The following is an 18,700-nucleotide window of genomic DNA, read 5'->3' as shown; positions in this document are numbered from 1 at the left end:
AATATATATGTGCACTGGTTTGATATCATAATCTATAAAATATGACGACTTGTTTGAATTTATCATCAGCATTCCTTCCTTACTTCACTCACATAAAAGTTAGTTGAACAAAACTCTATTGACAAGATATCAAGTTCATATGGTGACTTAATTAAATTTAACATTCATCTGTTTATTTACATGCACATTAAGGTTTGCTTCAATGATGTTATATTTTCAAAATAATCAATTAGAACAGCAAGAGTAATCAAAATCTCCTCCTCTTAGAACCACATACCCAAACAATGTCCTCTGGATTCAGAGTTAACTCGTCTGGATTTCTGGCTTCAAATGGATACAATGCCTTGTACTTACAACCTTTCTGCTTGGATGAGGTCACTACAATAACAAATAATGATAAAATGATGAAAAACGATCATACCAATTAATCCAGGATTTAGAAAAATCAATTATAGTGATTTACATTTCGTTATTTAAATACATTAATTATACAGTAAACCAAGTATTTTAAGCATTATTTGAATGTGCAATGGTCGGTTCAAACTAATCCATAAAGACTGATTTCCACATGAATTAATCACCAGAAGTACATTGAATATTTGTTAGTGATAATTATCTGTCACCAGTGGTTGCCATGAATCTCATAGTGATTTACATGTAACATAGTATTTATTTTGCATTAAATTTACTGTAAACCAACTTTAATTCGCGTGCAAGAAATTTTTGCAAGGTTCGCTAGAGCCTCGTCGTCGCGAATATTTCTTGCTGCGAACCAGTCTTTATCGTATGTTACAACAAAACACGGGTCTGGATAAGGCTTGGTCACGAACATTAGTCGTCGCGAACCAGTTTATTGGAAGTAAATTGCGAAATAAAATCGCCGCGAATAAATGTTGGTTTACAGTATTACCTACTGTGTGCTTAATTACCTGCAGTTTGTTGACTAGAACCGGAACTGCCCCAGATATCACCACCTTGAGCAGTGTCCGTTTTAACATCTGCAAAGGCGGCAGACCAGATATCATTGGAAGCGGAGGATGCCTGAGTGTCGTTACTGAACGCTGCCCAAGCATCCGATGTTGGGGTGGATCGTGCTGAAAGGCAGATTGGCAACAAATTAATATTAGCATGTCAACAAAAAAATAGAAGTAAATGTTAGTCTTGTATAAATATCTTCACAATAAATTCACTCTTCAGATGCTAACTAAATAATCATGACACATTACATACCTTTTTCTTCTTCCTGTTCTCTGAAATTATGAAAAGAACCAGTGAAAATGCATTCATTTCTCTAACTTACTAAATACTTGCATTTTTAAAATACTCTATAACATCATCATTCATATACATGTATACTAAATTCACCTTTTTGTCATGCGACCATATTTACAGCTGAATACCATTATTCAGTTAAACTTTTAAATTTTAAATCAGTATCTGGAACATTGATATTTTGAATATCATTCAAAGTTTGAAGTGAATTAGGAGTCCAAACCACAATAAATGCAACATACTTTTACCTCTATATCTTAAATCTTTGCATACCCTCTGTACTTTTCCTGCCTAAGATCCTAGGTTACTACCTATCACACCTATCTTCATTGCTCTCTCACCTGAGCCTCTGGGCTGCCCTCTCTGCTTTTCCTCCCTAAGCCTTTATTTTCCTACCTGTTCTATCACACCTATCTTCATTGCTCTCACCTGAGCCTCTGGGCTGCCCTCTGTGCTTTTCCTTCCTAAGCCTTTATTTTCCTACCTGTTCTATCACACCTATCTTCATTGCTCTCACCTGAGCCTCTGGGCTGCCCTCTGTACTTTTCCTGCCTAAGATCCTAGGTTACTACCTATCACACCTATCTTCATTGCTCTCTCACCTGAGCCTCTGGGCTGCCCTCTCTGCATTTCCTCCCTAAGCCTCTATTTTCCTACCTGTTCTATCACACCTATCTTCATTGCTCTCTCACCTGATCCTCTGGGCTGCCAGGTCTTTCCGTAACTTCTCCTGTTTGTCCTTCTCCTGCTGTATCTTGGCCGTGTGCTCCTCTTCCTGCTTCTTCTTCTGCTGTGCCATTGTCTCCTGCTTCAGCTGCTGTTGCTTCTTCAAAGAGGACATATTATCTTCAACTGATGACAACTTCTTTTTCATCTCCTTAATCAAATCAACAAGTAGCTAAATATATTATCTTTTAATAATAAAATATATGTATAATAATTTTTACATACTGTTATATGTAATTTTTTAAATATGAATATTAATTATGTTTTATAATGAAAAAAAAATAGGTCAATATTGTTTACTGACCTCTAGCTCAGCATTGTTTTTGTCGATATCTAGTAGTTTACTTTCAGTTTCTCTTTCTATATTCTCCAATTCCTTTTTCAGTTTTTGAAGTGATGTCTTTTTTAATTCCACTCCATGTAATACTGTACGGTGTGCATCGGCTTCAAATATGATAGAGAAAGCATCACTAAATAAACACATACATATCATCTCTGTGTTACATACTGTAGATTCCTTGTATAATGCGAGTACTTCATTTCTTGATTCCAACGTTTTGTATCAAATCGCCAATATATAAAATCCCAATCACCAATTTTTTTATTATAACTTCCTATAGTTCAAAACTGTCTGAGAAATAAAAGCAAGATTTTGAGATTTGCGAGGGTTGTCCTTCACGATTTTACATGGAAATTAATTCCTGGCGTTTTAATTAGGAATCTACAGTAACACATAAAAATCCTATTCTAAAGCCTGATAAATGAGTTCCATCACTCACATAGTGGGTTATTCTGTATTGAGGTCTGTACCCGGTAGTTGAGGGACTCTCTCTCTGACTGTAGTTGTACTAATTTGTCACCAAGTTCCTGAAATATACAATACATTCCTGCAGAGATGTACAGTGTATTTCTGTCATGTTCCCTTTATTTCAGTTTTGGGATATTACATGGTACTTTGTCCACTTTATACTAGTCAGTCAGTTTTTTCCTACTTATATATTATCAGTTACTACATTTGTTATAGACTGTATTATTACAGATAAACATGCATACAAATAGATGTTTAAGTTAATAAGAGCCTGATACAAAACTAATGAGTGTTATATTTTCTAGAGGACCAGAATCTGGAGATATTAAACATGAGATGTATTCTTAATCAATAAGTCTGCCATATTTTCAGATATAATTATAAATTCTCACCTACCAGACTCAGTCACATTAATTGCACATTTTAAACAATGAAGTGCACTATTTGAGTTCGAAAGAATATAATGATTGATATCTCTCAGCAATGATTTGATATCAGTAAGTAGTTGGTCCACTGATTTGATATCAGTAAGTAGTTGGTCGAGACTATTGATTTGATATCAGTAAGTAGTTGGTCTATTGATTTGATATCAGTAAGTAGTTGGTCTACTGATTTGATATCAGTAAGTAGTTGGTCCACTGATTTGATAACAGTATGTAGTTGGTCCACTGATTTGATATCAGTATGTAGTTGGTCCACTGATTTGATATCAGTAAGTAGTTGGTCTATTGATTTGATATCAGTAAGTAGTTGGTCTACTGATTTGATATCAGTAAGTAGTTGGTCCACTGATTTGATAACAGTATGTAGTTGGTCCACTGATTTGATATCAGTAAGTAGTTGGTCCACTGATTTGATAACAGTATGTAGTTGGTCTACTGATTTGATATCAGTAAGTAGTTGGTCCACTGATTTGATATCAGTAAGTAGTTGGTCTATTGATTTGATATCAGTAAGTAGTTGGTCCACTGATTTGATATCAGAAAGTAGTTGGTCCACTGATTTGATAACAGTATGTAGTTGGTCTATTAATTTGATATCGGTAAGTAGTTGGTCTATTGATTTGATATCTCAGTAAGTAGTAAATTTACTGATTGATATCTACTTTTATTTACTGATTAATTAGATATTTTAATACTTGCCAATGGCCTATTACTTACTCTGATTTCTTTTTGTAGTTTGTCTATTGCACTGTTTTTCGAGTCTCTCGTGATTCTCATTCCCTCAATGCTATTGGTAAAGTCAGTTACACCATTTCTAACTTGCTCTATTTTTTGTCGAATCTCTGTCTTTTTGCATTGCTGTAAAATCACAACCAATTTAGTCACAAGGAGTTTATCAAACTACTATTATATGTGCATAAACTAAAATTAAAAAGGAAAAAAAAAAGACAATGAATATTATACATGTAAATGTAACGTAAAGTTGATTCATAAATAACTACAAAGTTTAAAATAAAATATTTGTAACGTAGCGGTTGACCTACCTGTGACTCAAGTTCACACTTGAGGTTACTGGCTCGTGATTTGATGGTGCCCAGTTGTTCATATTCTCGAGCTTTCTCCGATAACAGCTGCTCTTTTCTCTGTCTCTCCCACTCCATCTGTCTCTGTCTTTCTAATTCTCGTCTTGCAGCCTGAAAATATATAATGACAGGGTTTGACATTAAGTTTTTGAATTACTAGACCAGTCGGGCTACCTCAGCAATTTTTCACTAGCCCTGACTCTTTTACAACTAGCCCTGACCAATTTTGACAAAAATAAACTAAAAGTAATGACAAACATAAAATATTAAATACTTGTTTCTGTTTAATTGTATTGGTTTATCTTTACCAATAATGAATCATTCAAATACTATTTAAGATTTAATTTTATTCAAACTGAACTAATAATGATAAAGTATTCAATGGTTGACCACGGACCAACAAAAATTTAGGGAGACTTCCCTTACTTCTCCTTAACAGAGAAACATGGAGAAGTTTGAGAAATCGGGGAGACTTTCATAACTTGACAATGGCATAACAATAAGGATGATATTCACAGATTTAAACTTTAATAATTTAAATTAGATTAGAAACAAGTCATTATGATTACAAAAAAAAACAAATTCTAAAAATTGAAGAAAAAAAAATTATCAAGTTTATTTAATTTAAATTATTTGATGTATTCATACATTTTATATATAAAATGTGTTGTAATTGTGTGAACTAAAATGACAAATAAAATCAGCCTCTGTTTTCGTGTATTCTGGTGGCATTAGCCCAACCCAACCATTATGTTGAGGATTTTAAAAAAAAAGATATAACTGTAAACAAAGGGTTTATGATTATTTTAGCATAAATTTGGCAGTGTTATTAGGTAATAACAAGTTACCAACAAATTCACTTTTATACAGAATAAACACTAGCCTTAAAATAATAAACATCGTCTTGTACAGCGTGTGGTTGCATCACCCGTATTTATAACCCCTAAAGATAAGACAGACTAGATTAATTTATCACAAGAGGCATAAACTGAGTTTGTTTAGAATGAAATAATTATCATTTTATTGCCCTTGGGGTTAATTTACACGATTATATGAACTCCATGTACAGGGCGGCTTGGACTTTTCGTCCGGAGGAAATTCCGGCAAAGTTACCGATCAAAAAGTGAGCATTTCCCCCACTTCATCCTCTAGGTTAGTCCTTGGGTTGTACTTAAATTACGGTTTGTAGAGTTTATGCCTGTTAGGAAAAAGTGCCTTTACTTCTATTGATATTAATATTACAGAAAAAGTATGTGCACACTTTTTTTTCACACGACCAGTCGGGCTAGTACACCGACATTTAACCCGACCGGACCTATCGTTTACTAGACAATGTCGGTCGGACGTGCCTTAGTGTCAAACCCTGTAATGAGGGGTGAAAATCTCATTTCTGAAACCAGGTTTATTGCTAACATCTGCAAATTCCATTCTTTTCATCATGGCAATGATAATATACTATTTAACTCATTTCTAAATCAGTAACTATAGTTGTATGGTTTTTTAATCTAAATGCTATGATTCATCTTGCCAATAGTTGAACAGACGAAAGGTATAATCACCTCTCTTTGTTCCATCATTTTCTGTCTTTGTTCCTCCCTTTCTCTTTCTATCTGTCTTTGTTTCTCCATCTGTCTCTCCATCTCTGCTAACCTTCTCCTTTCCTGTTCTTGCCTGTAAATTTGGGAAACATCTTACATTCGTTTTAAAAAATAAAATCATGCAAACAAAAGAAACTTTATAGCTTTCATAATCTTAAAGGGTACCTGCAGCCAAACATATGTTAAAGAGTTTATTTGCCAAAATTTAATGCAAAAAACCGCATCGAAATCGATGCAAAAATAACGGAGTTACGCCACTTCAAAGTGGCTATTTTTACCTGCATTGGGAAATCTAATCAAGAGAAAACAGAATTAGGCAATAACGAGGCTTCAGCGGAAGGGGCGTCACGAGGTCAACAGGAGGGAAATTTCTTTACAAAGCTATACAAATTAAATTAGATTTTTCAGCCAAAATGATTAATATCGGTCTGATGTTTTGAGGTATCTAATTATTTAAAGTATTGTAGATTTAGAAATTTGTATCCGTTATTATTTTATTACAGTCAGATTTATTTTTAAAGGATTTTAAAATTTGCTATTCTCGACGCCCTTTTACCGATGAATATGATATCTTAAAACGCTTGCACGGGCAGATTTATGTTCATTTTTCATTTTTTGATTACATAATATCCTTTCACACATGAGTGATCTGAGACAATGACACAGGTAAACAGGTAAACTAACATAGCCACTGCTCCGACACACGTGTATCTGGGGTATGTATACACATGGTTCACGAGTCTAGTGAACAAAGAGAGGGTTTCACACCTCTGGACTGGTAAATCGATTTGGGTATAATTAGCTACTCAATTCTAAAACAATAAAAAGAAAAATAAATTAGACTGTGTGAAATCAAGCATTCGTAAGCCAATACATGTGTATAGTCTGCAATCAGTGATTACAGAATCATACACGAGACTATCAAATAGTAAAACTAATGTTCGAAGTAAATGCCTTTATTGTTACTTATGTAATCACTTAAATAATGACCAAATTTACAATTCAGCAATTTTAACCTTTTTAATCAAGTTATTATTTCGGAAGTAATTATATGTACGTTGGTCTTAATTTCTTATTTAATCAAGTGCAACTTTCTTTCGAGCACTATGGTCAGCAATTTAACGCGTTAACTCCACAGTACTTGAATTGTTATACTGACAACGAATCATTATGAAATCTGAATAAACTTGAACATTTTGACAAAAGATGTAAATAAATGTAAAATGAAATTCCATTATCGTATTTTTAAAAGAATACGAGACAGACTTAATCATGCAGCCATCTTGGACTTTCGCCTTGATCCGTTTATAATCCCGTGTTTGTTTTTCAAAGAATGCATACTATATTGATTTTTATTGGTCCTATATCAATATTATTCAATAATCGGGCGAAATCATTTGTAATTTTATGCCTTATACGAGGAACAGACCCAGCGTTACCTTTAATGAAATATGTATTATCAATATTAATCAGTTAATAATGTCACGGAAAAATCATTCGAAAGAATGGCAATATTAACAAAATATGTTTCTTAAAACAAAAGGTTGATTAATTGCCATTTTGCTACGTATGCTGTGCATTTATATGCAAAATGTCTTAAACATTTGACTAAATTCATGAAGCAAACAATTTTCCAAATTTGGCATTTTTTTTCGATAAAATACGGGTTTAAACTCAAACAACAGTATATTTAGTCATCCACGGTTGATAAGGAAATAAAAAAAAAAAAAAAATGTTCATATATCAATAAAACAATGCAAGAAAACGATCTGTTTTCTATATTCCTGTTTTTCATACAGTCGCGTTGACCCCGTGACGTCACATTTCATCTCGCGCCAAATCGACTTGATTCAAAACTCGTTCAGGTGTGAAATCAGGTTTTCCCCAAATATCTCGAAAACTACTTATGCGATCGCTGTAAAATTTTCAGGATGATGTTTTTACACATAGATCTTCATTATATCAAAAATTGACCGACACTGCAGGTACCCTTTAACTGCATGTTCTCTATCAACAATAACTATTGTTTAATGCATAATATTTTTCTTTTAAAATCTACCGAACTTTGATAAAACAAACTTACCACAATAAACAAGAGGCCCAGGGGCCACATCGCTCACCTGAGCAACAATTGCCTTAATTCTGATCAAATTAGCATAACAGTTTTCGGTAAATACCAAGCCCCTTTTGTTGTTGTACCTGTAAGAAGATTTTTCTCTATTCCTATATACCCCCCCCCCATTTCGTGGCCCCACTTTTCTCAAGTGTATCATGGTTTCATCAAACTTAAATCTGCATAACCTGTGCTTTCACACTAAGTACTGAGTTGTTGACGGAAAACTTTCCCAGAATATTTTTAAAGATTTTCTCTATATATTCCTATGTAAAAATTCAAACCGCCATCACGGTCCCGCCCTACCACTAGGGACTGTGATTTTGCAAACTTGAATTTACACTACCCGAGGATGCCTCTACCCAAGTTTAAGCTTTTCTGGCCAATCAGTCTTTAAAAAGAAGATTTTTAAAGATTTTCTCTATATATTCCTATTAAGTAAAAATTAATCCCCCATTGTGGCCTCACCCTAACCCTGGACTATTATTTAAACAAACTTGAATCTATGTAATCTGGGGATGCTTCCACTCAAATTTGGGCCTTCCTGACCTAATAGTTTAGAGAAGAAGACTTTTTAAAGATTTTCTCTATATAAAAAAATTTATCCCCCATTGTGGCCCAGCCCTACCCCCAGGGACCATGAATTGAACAAACTTGAATCTACATTATCTGAGGATGGTTACACGCCAATTTGAGCTTTCTTGGCTATATAGTTTTTAAAAGAACATTTTAAAAAGATTTTCTCTATATATTCCTATATAAAAATTGATCCCCAAATTGTGGCCCCACCCTACCCCCGGGGACCATGATTTGAACAAACTTGAATCTACACTATCTGAGGATGCTTCCACTCAAAGTTGAGCTTTCCTGGCCTAATAGTTTTTGAGAAGAAGATTTTAGAAAAAATTTCTCTATATATTCCAATGTAAAAATTGATCCCCAAATTGTGGCCCCACCCTACCCCTGGGGACTATGATTTGAACAAACTTGAATTTACACTACCTGAGGATGCTTCCATTTTAATTTGAGCTTTTCAGGCCTAATAGTTTTTGAGAAGAAGATTTTTAACAAGAATAGAATTCCTGGGTCCCCCGCCGGTCAAGCAGTATACTAGTATCGAGTCCATCGACCAATGCTGATTTTCGAACTTGACCAAAGTATTAGTGGTATAAACATTTTGTATAAATTTAATGAAAATCTGTCAAAATTTGTAGGCATGAGAGCGCTTACATGGTCAATTTTAGGATAAAACGGAGTCATTATTGCGGTCAAAGTACCAAAACTCCAACAAAGAGTATCGACCAATGCTGATTTTCGAACTTGACCAAGGTAATACATGTAGTGGTATAAACATTTGGTATAAATTTAATGAAAATCCGTCAAAATTTGTAGGCATGAGAACGCTTACAAGGTCAATTTTTGGAAAAAACAGAGTCATTATTGCGGTCAAAGTCTCATAACTCCAACAAAAATAATCGACCAATGCTGATTTTCGAACTTGACCAAGGTAATAGTGGTATATACATTTGGTATAAATTTAATGAAAATCAAAATTTGTAGGCATGAGAGCACTTACAAGGCCAATTTTCGGAAAAACTTGAGTCATTATTGTGGTCAAAGTCCCATAACTCCAACAAAAATAATCGACCAATGATGATTTTCGAACTTGACCAAAGTCTTAGTGGTAAAACATTTGGTATAAATTTAATGAAAATCTGTCAAAATTTGTAGGCATGAGAGCCCTTACAAGGTCAATTTTTGGATAAAACAGAGTCATTATTGCGGTCAAAGTCTCATAACTCCAACAAAAAGTATCGACCAATGCTGATTTTTGAACTTGACCAAGGTAATAATGGTATATACATTGGGTATAAATTTAATGAAAATCCGTCAAAATTTGTAGACATGACAGCGCTTACAAAAAAGTGTGACGGACGGACACATGGACACACGGACAGACGCCCGGTATTTCTATGTCCCCGCACCGCGTTGCGGCGGGGGACAAAAATTTTCTCTATATATTCCAATGTAAAACTTGATCCCCCAATTGTGGCCCCACTCTGACCCCGGGGATCATGATTTGAACAAGAGGCCCATGGGCCACATCGCTCACCTGAGGAACAATAGGTATGATAAAATCAGCTCAATGGAGTCATAATACAAACTATCTGGACAATGTACAATAATTCATGTAAATCCTGTATAAATTAAATCCATTTTCCCCTGGATATTCTTATGTTTATAATCATTAGTCCCTTTTCTAACAGGATGATTTTATAGCCATATCATATGTTGAGTATTGCAGTTCTAAAAAAAGATCCGTAACAATAGTTTATATATGGGATATAAACGTACATCAAACTCTGAACCTTCTCGTGAGGCCAAAGAATTGTCCTGGGGCCAAAGTCTTAACAATTATAAAGAATCATCTGGCTGATTAGTTTTTAAAGATTTGCCCTATATATTCCTTTGTTAAACTTTGACCCCCCCCCCCCCATTGACGCCCCACCCTACCCCTGGGGATCATTATTTTCACAACTTTGAATCTACACTACCTGAGGATGCTTTCACACAAGTTTCAGCTTTCCTGGCTGATTAGTTTCTGAGAAGAAGATTTTTAAAGAATAACTCTGTTTATTCCTATGTAAAACATCGACCTCCCATTGTGGCCCAAACTTACCCCCAGGGGTCATGATTTTCACAAATTTGAATCAACACTACCTGAGGATGCTTCCACACAAGTTTTAGCTTTCCTGGCTAATTAGTTTCTGAGAAGAAGATTTTTAAAGATTTACTGTATATAATCATATGTTAAACTTCGATCCCCCATTGTGGCCCCACCCTACCCCCGGGGGTCATGATTTTCACAACTTTGAATTTACACTACCTGAGGATGCATCCGCACAAGTGTCAGCTTTCCTGGCTGAATAGTTTCTGAGAAGAAGATTTTTAAAGATTTACTGTATATAATCATATGTTAAACTTCGATCCCCCATTGTGGCCCCACCCTACCCCCGGGGGTCATGATTTTCACAAATTTGAATCTTCACTACCTAAGGATGCATCCACACAAGTGTCAGCTTTCCTGGTCGATTAGTTTCTGAGAAGAAGATTTTTAAAGATTTACTTTTTATATTCATATGTTAAACTTCGACCCTCCATTGTGGCCCTACCCTACCCCCAGGGGTCATGTTTTTCACATCCTTGAATCTACACTACCTGAGGATGCTTCCACACAAGTTTCAGCTTTCCTGGCCGATTAGTTTCTGAGAAGAAGATTTCTAAAGATTTAATCTATATATTCACTTGTTAAACTTCGACACCCCACCCCCCCCCCCCCCCCCCATTGTGGCCCCATCCTCAGGTGAGCTAAAAAGGTTAAGTTTACAATTCAATAAGTTGGTTTCTGGCAGAACAGATTTTGAAAATTTTCGTAATAAATATTGACAATTTTTTGTTACTTTTTTAATCTTTAGCTTTTAAGATCTGTGTACAAACATAGAATTGTGAGCTAATCTCTGTATCTTGCTTATAATTCGAAGCTTAACACTCAAATATGGTTAGTAAATAGAAATTGTAAACAATTAAACACAAGAAACATGCACTACATGTATAATGAATTATATATATACATGTATATACCTACATATTTCCGTAAGCGATATCAAACTCTATTTAAACTGAATAAACTAGAGAAAATGGCGAGCATCTCAACAAAACCTATTGCATTAATCTACCATTACGCAAAAGATAATGCCGAATTACCGATAGAATGAATTGTATTTCAGTACCCCTACATCAGATTTTGCTTAATTTGCGCAGGTAAACAGTTAACGTAACTGTTTGATTTACCGAAGTCTCTGTTTGATTTGATACGTAAAAATCACGAAATACAGACGATAGTTTCCAGGTTACAAAGCATAAATAATGAAAACGAAACGAAAATCAGAACAAGCTAACACCAACGTCATGTGTAAAAACTGTCAACGCATTGAAATATTTAGCCTCAATTTACTTCACAAAATCGGCACCAATATATTTTTCATGTTTCAAAATTTCCCTTCATACGCGAACTGTTGCACAACAAGCAAATTCATCATAGTCAGATCGACCCTTTTTCGTATAATGTCATGGCTGCTTTAAACAAAGAACCTCGTTTTAGAAGTATGGAATACGAGTCTTGGTAAAATGGGTATGCAAACCCGGGCCGTGGCAAAATAAATGCCGGGGCAGATCGGCAATCGTCAATTCCAAATACGCATTATTTTGCAGCAATATCTACAGCGAATACAAATATACTAGTCTATCAAATATCCTGAAATTTTAATGAGATTGGCAGATTAATAACTGCCAATCTTTTGTTTTGCCCAGGCCAAGTCTTGCCTACCCATTTTATCGGATGCCGAGCCCGATGCTATTAAACTGATTGAAACACGCCTTTCCTTTATTATTATTTTCGTAATAACTTAGATTTGAAACAAAATTACCCCTTAATTTTTGCAATTTATATTTTCCTTCCCATAAGGATAATTTATGCTAAACTACGTTGAATTTGCCTCGGTAGTTCTTGAGAAGAAGATTTTTAAAAATGCACCCCCCTTTTTCTACAGTTTTAAGGTTTTCTCCGCTTTGAATACAGATCGGACTTTTATTTTTGCAATTTATATTTGCCCTCCCATAAGGATGCTTTGTGCCAAATTTGGTTGAAATTGGATAAGCAGTTTTAGAGAAGAAGTTCAAAATGTAAAAAGTTTACAGACGGACAGACAGACAGACGGACAGACGGACAGACGGACAGACGGACGACGGACAAAATGTGATCAGAATAGCTCACTTGAGCTTTCAGCTCAGGTGAGCTAAAAAACTTGAATCTACACTATCTGAGGATGCTTCCATTTTAATTTGAGCTTTTCTGGCCTAATAGTTTTTTAGAAGAAGATTTTTAAAGATTTTCTCTATATATTCATATTAAGTAAAACTTGATCCCCCTCTTGTTGCCTCACCCTACCCCCGGGGACCATGATTTGAACAAACTTGAATCTACACTATCTGAGGATGCTTCCACTCAAAGTTGAGCTTTCCTGGTCTAATAGTTTTTGAGAAGAAGATTTTTTAAGATTTTCTCTACATGTTCCTATGTAAAACTTGATCCCCCAATTGTGGCCTCACCCTTACTCCCGGGGACCATGATTTGAACAAACTTGAATCTACACTACCTGAGAATGCCCCCATTTTAATTTGAGCTTTTCTGGCCTGATAGTTTTTGAGAAGAAGATTTTTAAAGGTTTTCTCTATATATTCCTAGGTAAAACTTGATCCCCCTATTGTGGCCCCACCCTAACCCTGGGGACCATGACTTGAACAAACTTGAATCTACACTATCTGAGGATGCTTCCACTCAAATTTGAGCTTTCCTGACCTAATAGATTTTGAGAAGAAGATTTTGAAAGATTTTCACTATATATTCCTATGTAAAACTTGATCCCCCTCTTGTTGCCTCACCCTACCCCCGGGGACCATGATTTGAACAAACTTGAATCTTCACTACCTGAGGATGCTCCCATTTTAATTTGAGCTTTCCTGGTCTAATAGTTTTTGAGAAGAAGATTTTGAAAGATTTTCTCAATATATTCCTATGTAAAACTTGATCCCCCTCTTGTGGCCCCTCCCTACCCCCGGGGACCATGATTTGAACAAACTTGAATCTACACTACCTGATGATGCCTCCACACAAGTTTAAGCTTTTCAGGCCGAATAGTTTTTGAGAAGAAGATTTTTGAAAAATACCAACACATTTTCAATAATTCTCAATTATCTCCCCTTTAAAGAGGGCGTGGCATTTCATTTGAACAAACTTGAATCCCCTTCACCTAGTGGTGCTTTGTGCCAAATTTGGTTGAAATCTGCCCAGTGGTTCTTGAGAAGAAGATGAAAATGTGAAAAGTTTACAACGACGACGACAACAACGACGACGACGACAACGACAACGACAGACAACGGACAAATTGTGATCAGAAAAGCTCACTTGAGCCTTTGGCTCAGGTGAGCTAAAAACATAATAAAATATCACAAGTGGTAATGACAAATCCCAACTCAAAATCTTCAGTTTAAAATCTGCACTCCACAGACTGAGCTAAAGTTAAACCCTTCAGCTCAGTTTGTAAGAAGGTATGATATTCTGATAGATTTTATGTGACACATTTATGAAGTATAACACATCCCTTACCTGATTTTTTCTCTCTTTTCCTGCTCCTGTCTCTCCTTCTCCATCCTGGCTTCATTCTCCCTCTTCATCTGTTCCTGCAACATCTGTCGTCGCCTCTCCAGCTCGGCTTGCCCTTTGTCAAAATTCTCTTTCCGACGGTCCTCAAATGTAACTGCAATTATCCGGCATCAGAAACCAATGAATATTACTGTGCATGACAAGAAATTCATGCACTTAATTTAAACAATACTACCAGTAACTATATGGATATTGTACATGTGTTTTGATCGTTCCTTTTTTCCTTTAAGCAATTTCTAATAAAGGAAAAATAGCAAAAAGAAGTATAAGGAAGAGTTTTGCATTATTCATTTTCACTGGTGATTCTTGAAAACCCTCAATGATTTCCAAAATTTCAAGTTCATATCATTTTTTATAGAGAGAAAGAGGTATGCATTAAAGAAAGTAAACTGAACAACAGTTACACATACAGCCATGATCTTCCTGCTGGGCTTGGTCTTCCCCATTGGTGGCAGCAGGTACAGGGGCCACAGGCTGAGGGAGGGGCATCCCCATGTTACCCAGGAGGTCACCAAATGCTTCACCCTTAGGAGGAGCTGCAATTCAAAACAGAGTAACATGCAATTAGATTATATAGAAATAAATAGCATTTCAATGTATATTAAATTTTATATTCCAATGTTCATATGATCATATCAAAGCAAGATGCAAAAAGAATTCAAATCTAAAATCAATACCAAAACAACTAATTCAAAATGCATTAACTTTAAAAGAAACAAAAATAAATACTATAGATTCCCTATATTATGTCACACCATAATCATTTGAATATCAATTTAGCATCAAAGTATGAGAAAATCATAATACCATGATTTTGTAGCATTTATAAATATATTTATCAAAAAATTATAAAGGCAAAATTTTTTATTTAATGCAAAACTTTTCACAAATTTACGTTTTCATGAATTCCATGTGAACAAAAAGGAATCAACGGTACTCAAACTCTGGTTTGAAAGATTTTTCTCCCAGATGAAAAATGCATGTGTATTCAAATACATTGTACATGTACAAATATAATACAACTGTATTTTAAAATATAAACTGTATATTTTTTCAAATGCATATAACTGTATAGTGTACACTGTTATCAAGACATTCACATGTACTATGTACTATTAATAGTTTTTTTTTAACATACATACATATATACAGCCTATATATTGTTTAAACATGTACAAATACATGTACCGGGTATATGAAATTGTATTGCATATTTTAAACATAACTCCACTTTTCAAATCAAAATTGTTTTGGGTTTTTTTTTAGACACTAATTTCCATAATAGATTAGATACATGTAAATAATAATACATATGCACTGTAATTGTGAATTAGCATTTATGAAAATCTAAAGCAAAATAAAAATTAAAGTTATGTTGTTGTTTACTTCTAAATCTTTACGGGAGAATTTCAGAAGCTAGCATAGGGAAAATAAAGTACTTTATAGCGTAAGGAATGCTGCCATTTTCTCACATAATTCAATACAAACTGTAGAAGATACATGTAAGCTCACAAAAAATGGATTAACATATATGTGATTGTTTTGTTCCTATCAACAATGTTTGAAACAATTTTATCATAATATCTATAATAATGAATGATGCAGTAACTTATTCATACACGTACATAATAAAATTGTAAAACTATATGTGTAGGGATAATGCATAATTATGTAAATCTGAAGGAAATGCAAAGTTTTAAATAATTTTTTTCTGGCCAAGACAGTAGGTCAAGGCATATCAAAACTTACCATAATATGTATACAATTCTAAATCTAAAATGTAAACAAACTAGAAACCTTCAGGAATGTGTACAAGTGAATGATAGTACATGTATATTTCCATTATGAGACAAAGGTTTTCAATGTTATATGTAATTGTGAATATCAAAATTTAAGCAATAATGCTATCCTAAAAGTATATGTATATTTTTAAAGAGCAAACAAAGGTTTTCAATTCTGTATGTCATAAAGGTTATGGATATTTAAATTAATTCACAATACACACAAACCCCTTACCCTGAGAAGTTGGCGGGGCAGGGGTACTGAAGCTCCCAGACCGTGATTTACTGGGGACCAGCTCCGGGGGTAGGACTGCCGGGAGGGGGGTCCCCATGCGGGCAACATCAGCTAGGTGCATGGCCACACAGAACTCATCACAGGTCAGCTTCCCATCCTTATCATAATCAGCAAGTGCCCTATACAAACAAAATATAGGAATTATGTTTTGAATCTTTCTGCTTCACATATTTCAAAACAACCTGTGCATGTGTGAATATAAAAAAAAAAAATATGTTGATTTGACATACAAACCAAAGTCATCAGACAAGGATATAAAATTATGCTTAATTGTAAAACTAGAATACCCAATCGTCCCAATGTCATGTATTCTTAAGAAGCATCTTGGCATTTTTGTCATGAAATCTCATATTTAATCTAATATTTAATCCATTAATCCATACATGTAAAATACTCAAGTTTATGTCCAAAAGGTGTAACATTAGCTCTTACCAGATTTGAGCTAATACTGGCTGTGGTAAGCCTGACTGAACCAGCAGTGACCTTGCCTCCACACCTGAAAAATATCAAAAGTCAGAATATCCACAATATTTACACCATGACAAGAATATTTCTGATTTTGATAATATTAAGGCATTGTGTTTTGACCATTACCTGTAAGATGACCTCGCTTATGTCTATCATTTGAATTGAACACCTGTGTATACTTCAGTTTGCTGGCATGTGGCATTGCCATATTTCTACAATAAGAAATAATTACTAATTTCATTTGTCACTAAATATAAATTTATATTTTAAGTCAGTTACCAGCATTATTGAATTTTACCCTTTGTCTGAAGAAATCAAAGAACTACTGACATTAGGAGGGTTAATACAAAGTGAACAATACAAACCCTGCCGGTTGGGGTGCAGGAGCATGTCCTGGTGCTGGTGGACCAAAGGAACCAGTCCTTGGTTTGTTGACCATCATAGAACCAGGCATTCCCATGCTTGCCACTGGCATGCCTAAGTAGAAGGAGAACATAGTCTGGATATAAACTACTGTGATACTTGGGGTACAAAACCTATTCATTCAGTCTTTTCATCAACATTTTGACAAAACATTTAACATAAATTGATTTGATTCCAAGTAGGTACTGGTCATTGTGTGTCTTATATTTATGACTGTTTGACACAATGAATTTATCATTACTCATATTTACCCATCATTCCTTGTTTGCTTACCCATCATTCCTTGCTGTCCCATCATGGGAACACCATTGGTCATGATTGGCATCCCCATGCTGCTGGGGGCTACAGCTGTTGAAGCCATCCCCATCACTGGCATTCCTAATAAAAGAAGGAATGGGTTCACTTTCTGTTTTTAGATATAAATGTAAATATAATATCCAAATTTTGTAAGTTGTAAAGATGGTAATTACAATATATCAGGCTTGGGGTGAATTATATTGTAAAGTAATGCATTATATTTATCATTACTTCATGAATTTGGGCATTAACTACCATTACCATTACTTAGTTTTCTTGAAGTATACCATTACATGTGTAAAGTAATGCACCAATACTTTGTGAAAAGTCAACAAGAAGTTTTCAAAAAGTAAAGCTACGTAAGTTAAACGTTTTGCAAATGTTTAATATATGAAACACACTTTAACATAACTACAAGTTTATGTTCACTGTCAGGTTCAAATATAATTACTTATACATGACTGATGTTGCATAATTATTATGATCATCAAAGTTTCAAAGGTTTCATCTTTTAACTGCATCCTGTCTGGTTTGAAAATCTTCCTATCTTTACTAAATATACCTTTTAAAGAAGCTGTCTCAGGAAGCTGGGACTGAAATATACTGTTTCACAATCTTTGCTTAAGTACGATATAAAAGTTCTTTTGTTTTACAGAAAAAAGGGGGGCAGCACTTTAAATGGGTTATAAAATTGGAAGTGCTTTTCAAGGTTCCAGATATCATGACTGGAAAGTGCATACATTTTGCTTTAAAAGATGCATGTCTGTTCTCTTTAGGAAGGATGAAACAGTCTTATACATGTATTAACTATTAACCATTGTCCTGCAGATCCATGCAAACCAGTACAGTGAATGGTTCAAGAACAAAGACAAGAGATGAAGCACTTCTCAAACAGTAGATTGTTTTGATACCTAGATTATAATTTGAGGGAAGTGTGTAACTCACAGTAAAGAATTTATTGAATGCACAACTAATTGGAGTAAATTTTTTCAAATGATTTCAAACTCCTAATAACAACACTCTTAAAATTTCATTTGATTGTGTTGTTATTGCTAGTAATATTGGCCATTTAAAAAATCGGTTTTTATTTAATATTTGGTTTTTAATCATA

The 18,700-nt window shown here is 34.6% G+C and overlaps 1 protein-coding gene across 8 annotated transcripts in view; it reads right to left on the bottom strand.

Moving 5' to 3' along the window:
- The window catches only part of LOC128183157 (intersectin-1-like), a 46,520-nt gene that overhangs the window by 24,771 nt on the left and 3,049 nt on the right, over positions 1 to 18,700 (bottom strand). For 6 of the 8 annotated variants that reach the window (XM_052852047.1, XM_052852048.1, XM_052852054.1 and 3 more), the window contains exons 6-21: positions 17,566 to 17,670; positions 17,235 to 17,346; positions 16,996 to 17,081; positions 16,834 to 16,897; positions 16,342 to 16,520; positions 14,736 to 14,861; positions 14,269 to 14,419; positions 5,891 to 6,002; positions 4,293 to 4,442; positions 3,967 to 4,107; positions 2,778 to 2,865; positions 2,303 to 2,442; positions 1,965 to 2,149; positions 1,231 to 1,250; positions 930 to 1,094; positions 278 to 378 (exon numbers count right to left, since the gene is read on the bottom strand). In XM_052852047.1, coding sequence (XP_052708007.1) covers positions 278 to 378; positions 930 to 1,094; positions 1,231 to 1,250; positions 1,965 to 2,149; positions 2,303 to 2,442; positions 2,778 to 2,865; positions 3,967 to 4,107; positions 4,293 to 4,442; positions 5,891 to 6,002; positions 14,269 to 14,419; positions 14,736 to 14,861; positions 16,342 to 16,520; positions 16,834 to 16,897; positions 16,996 to 17,081; positions 17,235 to 17,346; positions 17,566 to 17,670 — 1,925 coding nt within the window. Of the gene's footprint in view, positions 1 to 277; positions 379 to 929; positions 1,095 to 1,230; positions 1,251 to 1,964; positions 2,150 to 2,302; positions 2,443 to 2,777; positions 2,866 to 3,966; positions 4,108 to 4,292; positions 4,443 to 5,890; positions 6,003 to 14,268; positions 14,420 to 14,735; positions 14,862 to 16,074; positions 16,293 to 16,341; positions 16,521 to 16,833; positions 16,898 to 16,995; positions 17,082 to 17,234; positions 17,347 to 17,565; positions 17,671 to 18,700 lie in introns of those variants that run through there. The other 2 variants (XM_052852051.1, XM_052852053.1) reach the window with 2 other exon arrangements.

Source organism: Crassostrea angulata, chromosome 5 (genome assembly GCF_025612915.1).
Source record: "Crassostrea angulata isolate pt1a10 chromosome 5, ASM2561291v2, whole genome shotgun sequence".
Classification (NCBI taxonomy): domain Eukaryota; kingdom Metazoa; phylum Mollusca; class Bivalvia; order Ostreida; family Ostreidae; genus Magallana; species Magallana angulata.
The sequence above is the reverse complement of the archived record's forward strand: the minus strand, read 5'-3'. Positions and strand labels throughout refer to the sequence as shown.